This window comes from Colletotrichum scovillei (genome assembly GCF_011075155.1).
Source record: "Colletotrichum scovillei strain TJNH1 chromosome Unknown Contig00006, whole genome shotgun sequence".
NCBI classification, from domain to species: domain Eukaryota; kingdom Fungi; phylum Ascomycota; class Sordariomycetes; order Glomerellales; family Glomerellaceae; genus Colletotrichum; species Colletotrichum scovillei.
The window spans coordinates 4,453,038-4,465,047 of NW_023336264.1; the positions used below are offsets into that span (position 1 = coordinate 4,453,038).

At 57.1% G+C, this 12,010-nt stretch overlaps 4 protein-coding genes across 4 annotated transcripts; 2 read left to right on the forward strand and 2 right to left on the reverse strand.

The window, feature by feature from the left end:
• Positions 1 to 1,568: 1,568 nt before the first annotated feature.
• Positions 1,569 to 3,746, reverse strand: HER10_EVM0011596 (uncharacterized protein). Its single transcript, XM_035481024.1, has 2 exons — positions 2,293 to 3,746; positions 1,569 to 2,195 (listed from the first exon to the last, which is right to left on the reverse strand). Exons 1-2 carry the CDS (start codon positions 2,564 to 2,566, stop codon positions 1,834 to 1,836), a joined length of 636 nt encoding a protein of 211 aa, XP_035333399.1. The 5' UTR covers positions 2,567 to 3,746; the 3' UTR covers positions 1,569 to 1,833.
• Positions 3,747 to 3,788: 42 nt separating this feature from the next.
• HER10_EVM0005087 (porphobilinogen deaminase) lies at positions 3,789 to 5,040 on the forward strand. Its single transcript, XM_035474712.1, has one exon. It carries the CDS (start codon positions 3,943 to 3,945, stop codon positions 4,996 to 4,998), a length of 1,056 nt encoding a protein of 351 aa, XP_035332580.1. The 5' UTR covers positions 3,789 to 3,942; the 3' UTR covers positions 4,999 to 5,040.
• A 31-nt stretch (positions 5,041 to 5,071) lies between these two features.
• On the reverse strand, positions 5,072 to 5,996 carry HER10_EVM0002248 (glycine cleavage system H protein). Its single transcript, XM_035471968.1, has 2 exons — positions 5,750 to 5,996; positions 5,072 to 5,653 (listed from the first exon to the last, which is right to left on the reverse strand). Exons 1-2 carry the CDS (start codon positions 5,871 to 5,873, stop codon positions 5,250 to 5,252), a joined length of 528 nt encoding a protein of 175 aa, XP_035332257.1. The 5' UTR covers positions 5,874 to 5,996; the 3' UTR covers positions 5,072 to 5,249.
• Positions 5,997 to 8,007: 2,011 nt separating this feature from the next.
• HER10_EVM0000438 (uncharacterized protein) lies at positions 8,008 to 11,096 on the forward strand. Its single transcript, XM_035470221.1, has 3 exons — positions 8,008 to 9,949; positions 9,997 to 10,071; positions 10,120 to 11,096. Exons 1-3 carry the CDS (start codon positions 9,215 to 9,217, stop codon positions 10,216 to 10,218), a joined length of 909 nt encoding a protein of 302 aa, XP_035332035.1. The 5' UTR covers positions 8,008 to 9,214; the 3' UTR covers positions 10,219 to 11,096.
• Positions 11,097 to 12,010: the final 914 nt, after the last annotated feature.

The window sequence follows — 12,010 nt, forward strand, 5'->3', positions numbered from 1 at the left end:
CGGGGTAGATCCTAGGGGCGGCGTCTTGCCTACCATCCCAAATCGACCGAGAAAGGACATCTTTTGCCGTTTGACAGAGGATCGATATTCTGGTGCCATAGTTCCCAAGGGGCAAAGGATCAGTGGTTGGAGCGCGCTTCAGGTCGTCCATTGTTCGATATCTAGGGGAGAAGCCTGGAGAGAAGGGGTAGTTGGTGGTTTGGAATGTGGCTCAGTTGTGGATCAATATCCGAGGCTTTTGTCTGGGTTGGGATGCCGGCCAAGAACTCGAGATCGACAATGCTTGAACCCCCAACCCCCCCTTTTTTTCTTTTCTTTCTTTTATTCTTGCAACGCTGATGGTGTTTAGGAGGCTTTTGGGGAGTATCTCTTGCTGGCTATGGCATCACCTTTTGCTCAAACTGTCGTCTCTTATGTGGAAAAGACATTCCATCTCTTCCAGCAACGTACACGTCCTGCCGTGCCACACACAACCTACGACCGCCGCCGCTACCACGAGTCACACTCTTCCCGTCCTCGCCCTGGCCTTTCGCGCCCATCCATCCCAACGATCCTCACACAACCCGGTCAGCTTCTTCCCTCAAGGTATCCCATCCAGGTGGAAAGGTCCTTGGGCGAGAGGACCGTAACGCCTCCCAACCACAAGCTGACCGAGTCCACCCGATGGATCAATGGTAAAAGCGAACAGGCTTGCCGTAGTCGTAGGGTCACAAATACTACCACGATAACCCCACCGATCGGGGTTTCGAGTCCTGTGCTGCCTTGTGGTTGCGGCGGTAGAGCTCGGGTAGCGCCGGGTCTCGTACCTGAAAGGGGGTAGATTGGGCGTCGAACATATTTTTTTGTGATTTTGGGTATTGATTTGGTTGTGTAATGGTGGGTTAAAGATGGCGAAAGGGGGGCGATTGCGGGATTCGAACGCGGTGATGATGGTGATGGTGCGAATGGTGGTGAGGACCTTGGGGGGCTGGATGGATGGGATTGCCGATTGCCCCCTTTTCTACGCTCGGAGCGTCGGGCTAGGTATACGCAAACGATAGTCATGTTCAGGTCCAGCTTGAATGGCTAAAGAGCTTGTTCAAACTCGGTTTCTACTCCTGTAAACACCATCCTGCTGCATCCGCATTCCCCTCCCGAAATCGACCCAGACCGACCCGAAGCCTGCCACTGATCCTTTCTCCCTTGGAGTTCAAGCCATCAGACTGTCAGAATCTGCTTGAGAGCCGCACTTCCAAATCGGAGAGAGGAAGATATATGCCCCCCCTCAAAGTGCTCCGAGGCTCCAGCTACCTTTCACGATGAGACATCCGAGGCAATACCTAGCCACACTGCTAATATGGCCCAGACTTGGTGATTGATGGACGGCTCAGGGACCAGAGGATTCCCACGAGCCAACTAGCACGAATCTACCCCCCTTTGAATTTCCTTTCCGAGAGGAACTCGGCCCATCATGATGAGCAAGGCACGGCGTTCTACCTTGAGTATCATCCACGAATCTGGCATGATCACAAGCCCACATGTCACAGTGCAAAAGGTTACCATGGTGCGTAATCAACCTTTGAATGAATGTCCGGTATCTAGATCCAGAGAGTGTGTGATCTCTCTCCAGAGATGAGAATGCCTATTTGCCGCGACGAACCCCACTTCTCTTTCCCCGTCGGCTTGAAGAGAGCGTAGTACTCAGACCCTTCATGGGGTGCTGAATTATGAAATACCCTGTCCCGGTCATCGTTGACCCGCAACAAAGACGCAGAGGAAATATAACTAAAGAAAGAGGAGAGAATAGAGGCCCACCCAGACCCAACGGAACCCCAAAAGCACGAACAGAGGACACTACGCCCGTCTCCTCCCAGCAGCAGGCGGCGCAGCCGGAACCGGGACAGGAACAGGCAACGCGTCAACGGGAGCAGGCGCGGCGGGAATAGCAGAGGCACTGGCACTCGGCGCACCAGAAGCAGCGGGAGCACAGCCGAGGTTGCAGGGCGTCTCGCAGCGGCCGATAAAGTCGGGCTCGTCGTTCTTGCAGCGGCCCTGGCAGGGGCAGATGAGCTCGATGGCGGAGCCCGTCTTTTGCCCGGGCGGGCAGATGCAGACGAAGAGGGTGTTCTCGAGGGACTCGACGGCCGGGGCGGCGGCGGCGCAGTTTGTGCCTGGGGTTGCGCAGTAGCCTTGGCCTACTTGTTCGGTTGTGTAGCCTGCACGGGTGTTAGGATCTCGTGGGAGAAGGGGAGTTTCTTTTGTCTGGAGACGTGGAGGCAGAGATGTGAGGGGAGGGGAAGCTGCGGATAGTACCTTGGAAGCCGACGAGGACTTTGCCGCAGTAGGTTGCGCCGCAGACGCAGTGGGCGACGCCGGGAGCGGGTGCCGGCTGCGCTGGGCCTGAGGGAGCGGGCGCGGGGACGGGGTCCGGGCCGGGGTTGTTCGGGATGGGCTCGGTGGGCGCGGGCGGTTGGCCGTTGACGGTGATTGTCGTGATGGAGGTTGAGACTGGTGGCACTTGAGGGTCTTGTGGCGCGGCAGAGGCCCAGGCCAGGAGGGCGGCCAGTGATAGGATGTTCAACTTCATGTCTGCGTGGTGGGAGGACTGGGAGAGGTGATATTTTGGTTATGCGAAGAGATGATTGCCGCTACTCTGGCGTTTTTGGTGATGAGGAGGACGGGATTGCGTGATTGACTGCTCACTTTATACACATTGTCGACGTCCAACTTCTTCGTCATGATGCGATTTTTGGGCGAGAGAACTCGTAGGACGTTGAGCATTGTCTGACGTTTCTTCTCGTGGACTCGGCTGATGTAGTTTACACGTTGTCCGTTGCACCCGTGACGAAGGTGATACCGCAATGGGAATCGACGTAGAGTCAAGCAAGTCCATGTTGTGATCTGACCAATATTGAATTCGATCTGTTCGGTTGCTTCTAACCTCAGAGATTCAATCCGCGAAGATGTATTGTGCTGTGCTAGACACTAGTCAGATTCTACCACAACCGCAGACATCGTTGACTCCAAAGACGACAAGACGATGCTAGGCTCATGCCAATTTGACAGCTGCATCTGTTCCGCGTCATCGTACTTCATCACTTGCCGCAATCCGATCTCGCGAGGCACAAAAGTAACCCGTCCACACGGGTGCAACAGGACTCGACGAGGCAGAGCATGCCGACCACGTCAAGACCCAGAGCGACGGACTATCGCCACAAGTTGAGGTAGCCCAGGAGAAGAACACGAAGTCGGTGTTCCCCTGTGCCCCTCGATTCCCACCTCAGCTTGCATATGTCGGGCTCACCGAGGTTCTTCCCCTGACCGTGACGACCAGAGAACCACCTTACGTCGCAACGTGTTGTCTCAAGGAGATTAGGGAAATAGGAGCAATTCAAAAAACATCAATATCGTGGTCGTATCGTGTTCTGTGCCTCGACACGTCAGAGGTGTTTGCCCTGCACGATGGCGGATGTTCCCACGCACACCCAGAGCTCTGTGTGATTTCAGGTGTTGAGGAAACGGTCTGCAGAGATACGATAGAGCCGATACCGACCTCGAAGATGCCGAAGCCGAATTGGCCATGGGATCCCCATTTTGGTGGGGACCATGCTATGACGTCTGATTCGAGAAAGACAAAAGTTCGGCTTGAAGCTGACGGGATGCAGTCGGAGGCTCGGAGATGCGGCGGCGGAGGTGGGTCCCGGGGCCCTGCAGACACAGTGTCGGCTACAGTCCCGTCACAGTACCGAACTTGTGCTACCCCTCCATCCCCGCCATCGCTCCTACCTGCCTGCCGAGTACTCCAACCTGCCAAACTCCGAAGCCAAAATTCAATTCTCGAGTTCGACGACACACCCCACGCCAGCCCAACAACTCGCAATTGACTTTGCTGAAGCCGGGAAAGAACCGTAGATTGCACCGAAAGACGACACTCCCATCCAAACACCTCACACCACCGTCACAATGGCCGCCGCACCCGAGAACGGCACCCCCATCCACGTCGGCACGCGCAGGTCGGCGCTGGCGATGAAGCAGACGGAGATCGTCGTCGAGGGCCTCTCGAAAGCCCGCCCCGACGCCACGTTCGAGATCCACAGCATGCAGACCCTCGGCGACAAGGACCAGATCACGGCGCTCTACAACTTTGGCGGCAAGGGCCTGTGGACCAACGAGCTCGAGGCGAAGCTCGTCGCCAAGGAGCTCGACATCATTGTCCACTCCCTCAAGGACATGCCCACGACCCTGCCGGACGGCTGCACCCTCGGCTGCGTCACGAAGCGCGAGGATCCGCGCGACGTCGTCGTCTTCAAGGCCGGGCTCGCCGAGCGGCACGGCTGGAAGACGCTGGGCGACCTCCCCGCGGGCAGCGTCATCGGCACCAGCAGCATCCGCCGCATCGCGCAGCTGAAGCGCCGCTACCCGGGCCTGAAATTCGCCGACGTCCGCGGCAACATCGAGACGCGCCTGCGCAAGTGCGACGACCCCGAGGGCCCCTTCTCGGCCATCATCCTCGCCGCGGCGGGCCTGCTGCGCATGGACTACGGCGCGCGCATCTCGCAGTACCTCGACTCGGAGAACGGCGGCACGCTGCACGCCGTCGGACAGGGCGCGCTGGGGATCGAGGCGAGGGCCGGCGACGAGAGGGTGCTGAGCGTGCTGCGGGAGCTCGAGGACGGGCCGACGATGCTGGCGTGCGTGGCGGAGCGGAGCGTCATGCGCACGCTCGAGGGCGGGTGCAGCGTGCCGATCGGCGTCGAGACGAGCTGGGTCGAGGTCGAAGGGAGAAAGAAGCTGCGCCTCAAGGCGACGGTGGTGCACGTTGACGGCACGCAGGGCGTGGACGCGGAGAGGACCGAGGTGATTGCGACGCGGGAGGAGGCGGATGACTTTGGCAAGCTCGTGGCGCAGGACCTGGTGGACGGGGGCGCGCAGAAGATCCTGGATGATATCAACCAGGCGCGGCCGGGTGACCAGATTGCGACGGCGGAGACTGCGGCGGCGGCGAATGCTGCTGCGTAACGAACTTATGACACAATCGGACAAAAAGACACTATTCGGAAGAAAATAGACTGTTCCCAGAGGAACCATGTGATGACCATAATCTCTCATTTGCTCTATGTTGGTGGCTACCACGTTGTTGAACCGCAAACCCCGAAAGTGAATACCCGCTTGGCGTTGGCGTATAGTACAGACACACTCTGCCCGGTTGAACTGCCGGCTACCTATATCTCACCAAACCATTGCTCTCTCCCCCCTTCTCCCCATCCAATCTAGTGATCCTCAGAAGCGGTGAAGGCCTTGTACTCCTCCTCGCCCATGAGGGCCTCGAGCTCCTGGACGCCCGCCTCGTCGACCTCGACTTTAGCGATCCAGCCGCCGCCGTGGGAGTCGTCCTCGGGCACCTTGTTGATGGTGCCGGGCTTCTCCTCGAGGCCGAGGTTGACCTGGGTGACCTTGCAGCTGATGGGCGCGTTGATGTCGGCGGCGCTCTTGACGGACTCGACGGCGCCGATGGCGTCGCCCTGGGCGACCTCCGTGCCCTCCTCGGGGAGCTCGACGTAGACGACGTCGCCCAGGGCGTCGGCGGCGTACTGGGAGATGCCGACGACGCCCGTCTTCTTGTCGGCGTTGAGGTCGATCCACTCGTGGTCCTTTGTGTACTTGCGTATTAAGCCTGTTTGTCGAGGTTCGGAAGCAGGTCCGAGGGGTCAGTCTTTTTGGTGTTTGATACCTTCGGGTGGGGAGCCGAGGCGTGGGAAGGGGAGCTCACTGCTGGGGGTTGTAGAGAAGCTGCGCTGCGCGGGACGGGGGAAAAAGGCGCGGGGAGCGGCCTTGGTGAGCTGGGAGAGGGCGGAGGGGCGGACTGCCCTCATGCTGCGTGCAATTGAGGCCATTTTGAGGTTTTTGGCGAGAGAAGACGTTTGGTGGTGTCGAGGAGTGGTGGTAGGTTTTTGGAGTTTGAGAATGAGGTCAGAACGGCCGACTTTAGAGCTTCCGGGGGAATTTGGGGCCTGGGCGGCTGATAGGTTATCGAGAGGTACGTACCGGCCTACCGAGACCGGGAACTCTTCCATCAAACAGCAGCAGTTGAGCCAATCAGGGAACAGGTTTCTCGAGCCGCCGTCGCCTTAGTCATGGCTGTTTGGGCGGACTGCCATCGGCCCGGGGCCGCAGGAGCCAGCTTGGGGTCACTGGATGCAGGGCGATAAGAGACCGCGCTGGGTTGGAGGGAGAGCGATAGGAGGGGAAGCCGAGAGCGCCCTCTTTGGAAGTCCCCAGCCAGTCTCGGTCTGTCTGCTGCCAGTCTGCCAGTCTCTCTGCACACCTGAGGCAGTCACCAGTGAGGCAGTCACAGGGAAGCCCCGCGGGTGGGAATCAAGAGACGACGTAGCCGGGCATGAACCCAAGGTCCCAAGGGCTCGGACGGAGCGGGCCAGGAGTCCGTTGCGAGGCCACCCGGGAGTGTCCCGTCTCCTGGTCTGGGTATTTCGGGCGGGTGCCAGGTGGACTGGCGGACGTGGTCAACCATGGGCCGTGGTGGACTATAACAACGGCCTCATGCCGTTTGCATGAATTCCCCATTTCGAGCCTGCGAAATTGCATGGCAGAAACGTTCTAGTCTCGATCTCATCGGTTTTCTTTACACCTGGAGTCTTGTTCCCTCTCCTTTTTTCTTTTTCTTTTTCTTTTCTGCCGCCTGATTTTTGTTGGAATTTTCTTTGGGTCTGGTCTCTGCTTCGGAATGACGAAGCCTCTGCGCCCTGCAATTGAGGTCGGGGTCTGTTTCCAAGGCAGAGATAGAGTTGGCAATAGCCTCATTCCAGAATTGCGGTCAGAGGCCTGGCTTGTTTGCCGAGCGGGAGCCTGAGGTTCGAGCCCGGGCCCGGGACTCTGTGCATCGTCCCATGTCGCGTGCGCTTAAGTAATGGGAACCCGAGCGTGATGGGGGGGTTGTTGACTTTGGGGCAAGTTTTCTATTGACATTGGGCGCTGTGCTTTTTCCACTGCGCACCGGACAACGAGCTGCAGCTGCACGAATTAATCGGCCAATGTCACGTCGCAAACGACGGCGTTTCTCTAATTGTCAACATTGCAGACGCTGTCAACAACACAGTGATGTTGTTCATGTCTGCAGAGGAACTCGATTGCAAGCCAGGCAGATGTGATTCCTGACCAGTGACGACTGACGACTGACGACATGAGGCTCACCGCCCTCGAAAGTTGTGCCTTGTTTGGTGAGGCTCGGCTGGTCCGTCTGAACGTTTTTGTCTCAGTGCCTTGCCCGCGCTACGGATGCTCGTACGGTGCCGTGGGTGCGCCCACCGTTCGAATGTGTCCCTGTCGAGTCCCACTGACTTCAGGCGAAGCTGAAAGAAGCCCAAGAGCCCACCAGTCAGTGGGCCTGGAAGAAAAAACCAGGAAGAAAAGAATGGAAGAAAATTGGCAAGTATTAATAAACGAGGAGGGATCGTGTGTATGCGTCGATTCGATTCCATAAATGCCGCCGCCCGTGATGCATCATCATCCATAATCCTCGAAGCCAATAGCACCAAATCTCCCGCACAAGGTGCTAGATGTGTTAGTGCACGAAAGGGAGATGCGCCTGTGTCCTGTGGTGCGTGGGGCGGCTGAACAAACATTGCCTACCTGCCTTAAGGTACTGTGTAGTGTGTACGGAGTACTGGAGGATTGTGTGCATAAAACGCGTCCGTCTCGCGTCTTCTCCACACAACCGTGGCCTAGGTACTGCGTACTGCGTAGTGTACTTCGTACTTGCTCAACTTTGGCGTCATTGCCAGTGCACGAAATGTACCGAAGTATCCATCCCGGCCATCTGACTGGCTGCTTTCTTTCCCCTGGGCCCCTGTCGCACCTCCCTTCCTCGATCTGCCATAAGCGCCACGGCCTGGGGATGGCCCTGACTTGTCGTTTACCTGGGCTTTCCTGCGCTGGCGTGCCTCACCAAGGTACCTAATGCTCCGCTAAATCACCCAAGCCAAAGAGTCGCTTGCTTCCCTTTACTGGCCGTGTCCCTCCACTGGCTGTGTGTGCCTGTCCCTGGTGGGTACGTACTTCCGAATGTTATGTTGCACTGACATCCCATCTTCCCCCTCCCCCCTCTCTTGCACCAAAACACGACAACGGGGGGCAGCACAGCACAACAAAGTCGCACAAGCATCTCCTCAGCATCCCGTTTATCCATACTCCGTACACAATCCGCCATCTCAAAGTGCACCCCGACGCGCACAACTTCCCTGGCGCTTGACATTGACATCCACGGGTGCTTAGTGCTTGGTGCTTGGCCTTGCCTGGATCTCCGCTACTCCATCCCCACACCCTGACTCCCTCCCCTGGGCCCGTTTCGGTACATTCCATGACCGTCACCTCCAGCTCCTGCTGCCATCGAGTATCCGTACCGCACCGCCGCATCTCATCGCCATCCCGTCCCGTCGTCGATACCTGACCCTTTCTGTCTCTCGCTCGCCTTGTCTTGCCTCACCGTCTGCTGCAACCTGGCACCTTTCAACCTCGTCTCTTCGCCAAACCCACCCACCAAATCGAGGGCTTCCTGTTGTCGTCGTCAAGCCTCAGCCCGGCCCTTGCAACTCGGCCACGACGAAGTAGTCGCCTGTTGATACTACACACTGCCGGTACGTTCGTCTGGCCCATTCCCATTGCTCAGCTCGAGGTGGGCAACCCCTGCTTCAACTCGTCGTCCAATCCCCTCTCTTGTTCCCGCACCGCACCGTCTCAAGGTCCCGTACCGTCCACACCACGCTCCTGTCCCTCCTCTCTTCCTCTCGACTTGCGTGTGTGGAGAGGCTAGGTGAGACATCTTTGCCTGAACACTCATTCCCTCTCTTCCACCTCACCCGTCCACCTCCACGAGTTGCGTCGACGTCGCCAATCCTAATCAGTGACAGACATCATCTCGTATAGTCGCCGCCCTTTGCTACCCCATCGATCGCCGCGCCGCCGCCCTGGCAAGCGCTCCATGAAGCCATCATCGGGCTTGTACTGAAACCTGCCGCCCTCTCCTCGACCTTCTTTTGGGACTCGGCGCCGACTGTCACTTGTCCTCGCTCATCGGCAAGCCGGTAAACATCAGCATCGTCATCTTTCCCGCCCCTTGCTCGACACGGAGCCTCCCGTCCCGCACCCTCGAATCTCCACGCTGGATTCCTCAACACTGTCCGCGGGGTCACCGGCCCAGTTCCACGACGCAGTCGACACCATGGACCACGATCACTTGGCTGCCCAGCCTCACCCCGACGACACCATCGGTGCCTTCGATGTCTCTCCCCAGGTGGCCCAGAACAACGGCTACGACCACCCAGAGCCCCAGCGTCACCAGTCAAGTCAGTCCCTCGACCATGGCCTCCCACAATCCCCGCGACCCGAAGAGCAGCACTCGGATCGCTACAACACACCACCACTTCCCGTGAACGCCCCGTCCATCTCAAGGCCTGCGTCTGGACTCTCCGGCGCCGGCGCGCAACAAGGCTACGCCGACCATGCGTCGCGCAGCAGCGCCGGTGCGGAAGCCGCCGCCAGCAACGGTCGCAACCACGTCGTCATCAAGGTCGGCATGGTGGGCGATGCGCAAATCGGCAAGACCAGTCTCATGGTCAAGTACGTGGAAGGAAGCTGGGACGAGGACTACATCCAGACGCTAGGCGTCAACTTTATGGAGAAGACCATTTCCATCCGGAATACGGAAATCACCTTTTCCATTTGGGATTTGGGCGGCCAGCGCGAGTTTGTCAACATGCTGCCGCTGGTCTGCAACGACGCCGTCGCCATTCTCTTCATGTTCGATCTGACACGGAAGAGCACCCTCAACAGCATCAAGGAGTGGTACAGGCAAGGCAGGGGCTTCAACAAGACGGCCATCCCCATCTTGGTCGGCACCAAGTATGACCACTTTGTCAACTTTCCGCGAGAGGACCAAGAAGAGATCTCGAACCAGGTACGTCGTCAAAGAGTCTCTCTCGTGGCTCGGCGCTAACAGAACAGGCTCGCCGGTTCGCCAAGGCAATGCGCGCTGCGTTGATCTTCTCTAGCACGAGCCATAGTATCAACGTGCAAAAGGTGAGCCCCTCTTTCGCCGTGGTATCGCACTGGACTGACCATCTACAGATCTTCAAGATTGTGCTGTCCAAGGCCTTCGACCTCAAGTGCACCATTCCCGAAATCGAAAACGTCGGAGAGCCGCTACTCCTGTATCAGTCCTGCTGATCGCCGTCAGCGGTCTGATGTGGCCTCGCGCCAACTACAATCGTCTCGGCCGCCCATAACGAATGGATCATGACCCATTACGTCCTTACGACCTTCGATATCCAGGCTGGCATCCATCAGCCGAGCTACAAAAAGTCATCTCAGGCGACAACACTGCCAAATTCGAGTGACTATACAGAGCACCCCCCACGGCTCTCCCTGGCATAATCAGCCCCTTAAAACAAACCGACTCGCTTCTTTCTTTTGTTACCAACATGGCCTCCATGGCCCGATCACAGCGCTTTTCAGTGTCACCAGTCTGGTTAATCGCGCACACATCACACACAACCACATTCCTCACTCTCTGATTGCAATCGGCGTTGCATATCTCTTCAACCTTTACTTCTCAAGATTGGTAGGGACACGGCGGATTGGCTGGAGGGCGGGATGAGATGCATTTTAGGACTACGGTTTGGCGGTGGGCCTCGCTCGCTTGATCGATCCCTTCTCACCACGAAAAGGGGGATGGAGTGCTGAGACAGAGCAGTGCCCACCGTCTTGTTTCCAGGCGTAACGGCCGCTGCGAAACTGTTCCGGAGAGGAAATCTTGGGCAGCAAAACTTGCTTTTTTTCCATCACAGAATTTTTTTTTGTCGAATTCTTGACACTACTCAACCAAACACACCCACACAGTTGTTGTTTTCCCATCTGGGATGGTCTCTGGGGATGGACTGACCTGATACAAGAAAGAAAGAGACCACACCATGTAACAAGTAATTCCACCCACGCGTGCTTTTTACTTTAAGAGCCCCTTTTTTTCCTCTCTCTACCATACGGACTATTTCCTCTTGGGGGAGACTGGGGCAAAGCGGCATTCCAAATAGGTGAAGGAGATGGGGGAGAAGAAGGAGGGGGAGGAACCATGTAATGAATATTGTGAAAGGGTCCTTGGCCGTTTTAGGCGCGGGAGGCCCAATGGAACGAATTCCAGATGCCGTTTCCAGAGATTTCGACGTGTTGCGCTGTGATGTTAAGGTTTTTGACGTTCTGCTGCCGCTGCCATGCTCGCTGTCAGACCTGGGCTGCCTGTTTGGAGCTGCGAGATTGGGTGCTCGGCTTCTTGGAGAGTGTCTCTCGTCGAGATGTTACCTGGAGTGGGTTTTGCTGGGCTTCCGTTGGCGGGGACTTTTTGTCTGGAGGAGAGGGAAACAGCTGTGTTGGCCTTTTACCCTTGCCCGAATGTGTGTGTGTGTAAGGAGAGATGTCTGAAAGGTAGCGAGCAAGAGGTTAGGAAGACGTTGATCATGGTTTTGGTTTTTTTTTAGGATTCATGAGGAGTACCGAGCTTGGTATGGTGTTTTCTTTGGTTGGGGCCCATCGTGTTCTCTGTCTTGATCTGTCTATCTGTCTTTCGCACCCGATTTGAGGCCGGGGATTTGCATAAGAGAGGGGGGGGGGGGTTGTGGTGTGTGGTTTCGTTTCTTGTGAAGGGAGATTTCGTTGCTGCGGGTGGGTTGATGGTTTTCGGGATGAGATGTTATAGCCCCTTGGTTGCAAGTTGGAAAGTCGGAAAGTCAGGGGCAGAAGTCGGGGGCAGAAGCAGAGGCGGATTCTTGAGCCTCTGGTCATCGAGGACGTCTCAACGTCTTTCCCTTTGCTGTTTGGCATTTCCTTCCCCGCTCACGGTTTGATACCATCACAGCTCTCTCTCTCTCTCTCTCTCTCTCTCTCTCTCTCTCTTTCTCTTTCTCTCTTTCCTGAGTCTGTCACATGTCAAGTCACTTGAGCTCTTTGGCGCTTCTGCTCGATAGAT

Bases quoted from the DNA above. Each gene is read 5' to 3' on its own strand.
- HER10_EVM0011596 (XM_035481024.1), bottom strand. From the start codon at position 2,566: ATGAAGTTGAACATCCTATCACTGGCCGCCCTCCTGGCCTGGGCCTCT. The intron at 2,196-2,292 runs GTACTATCCGCA...ACACCCGTGCAG, and splicing joins AGTCCTCGTCGGCTTCCAAG to GCTACACAACCGAACAAGTA.
- HER10_EVM0005087 (XM_035474712.1), top strand. From the start codon at position 3,943: ATGGCCGCCGCACCCGAGAACGGCACCCCCATCCACGTCGGCACGCGC.
- HER10_EVM0002248 (XM_035471968.1), bottom strand. From the start codon at position 5,873: ATGGCCTCAATTGCACGCAGCATGAGGGCAGTCCGCCCCTCCGCCCTC. The intron at 5,654-5,749 runs GTGAGCTCCCCT...CTCGACAAACAG, and splicing joins CTTCTCTACAACCCCCAGCA to GCTTAATACGCAAGTACACA.
- HER10_EVM0000438 (XM_035470221.1), top strand. From the start codon at position 9,215: ATGGACCACGATCACTTGGCTGCCCAGCCTCACCCCGACGACACCATC. The intron at 9,950-9,996 runs GTACGTCGTCAA...CTAACAGAACAG, and splicing joins AAGAAGAGATCTCGAACCAG to GCTCGCCGGTTCGCCAAGGC. The intron at 10,072-10,119 runs GTGAGCCCCTCT...GACCATCTACAG, and splicing joins ATAGTATCAACGTGCAAAAG to ATCTTCAAGATTGTGCTGTC.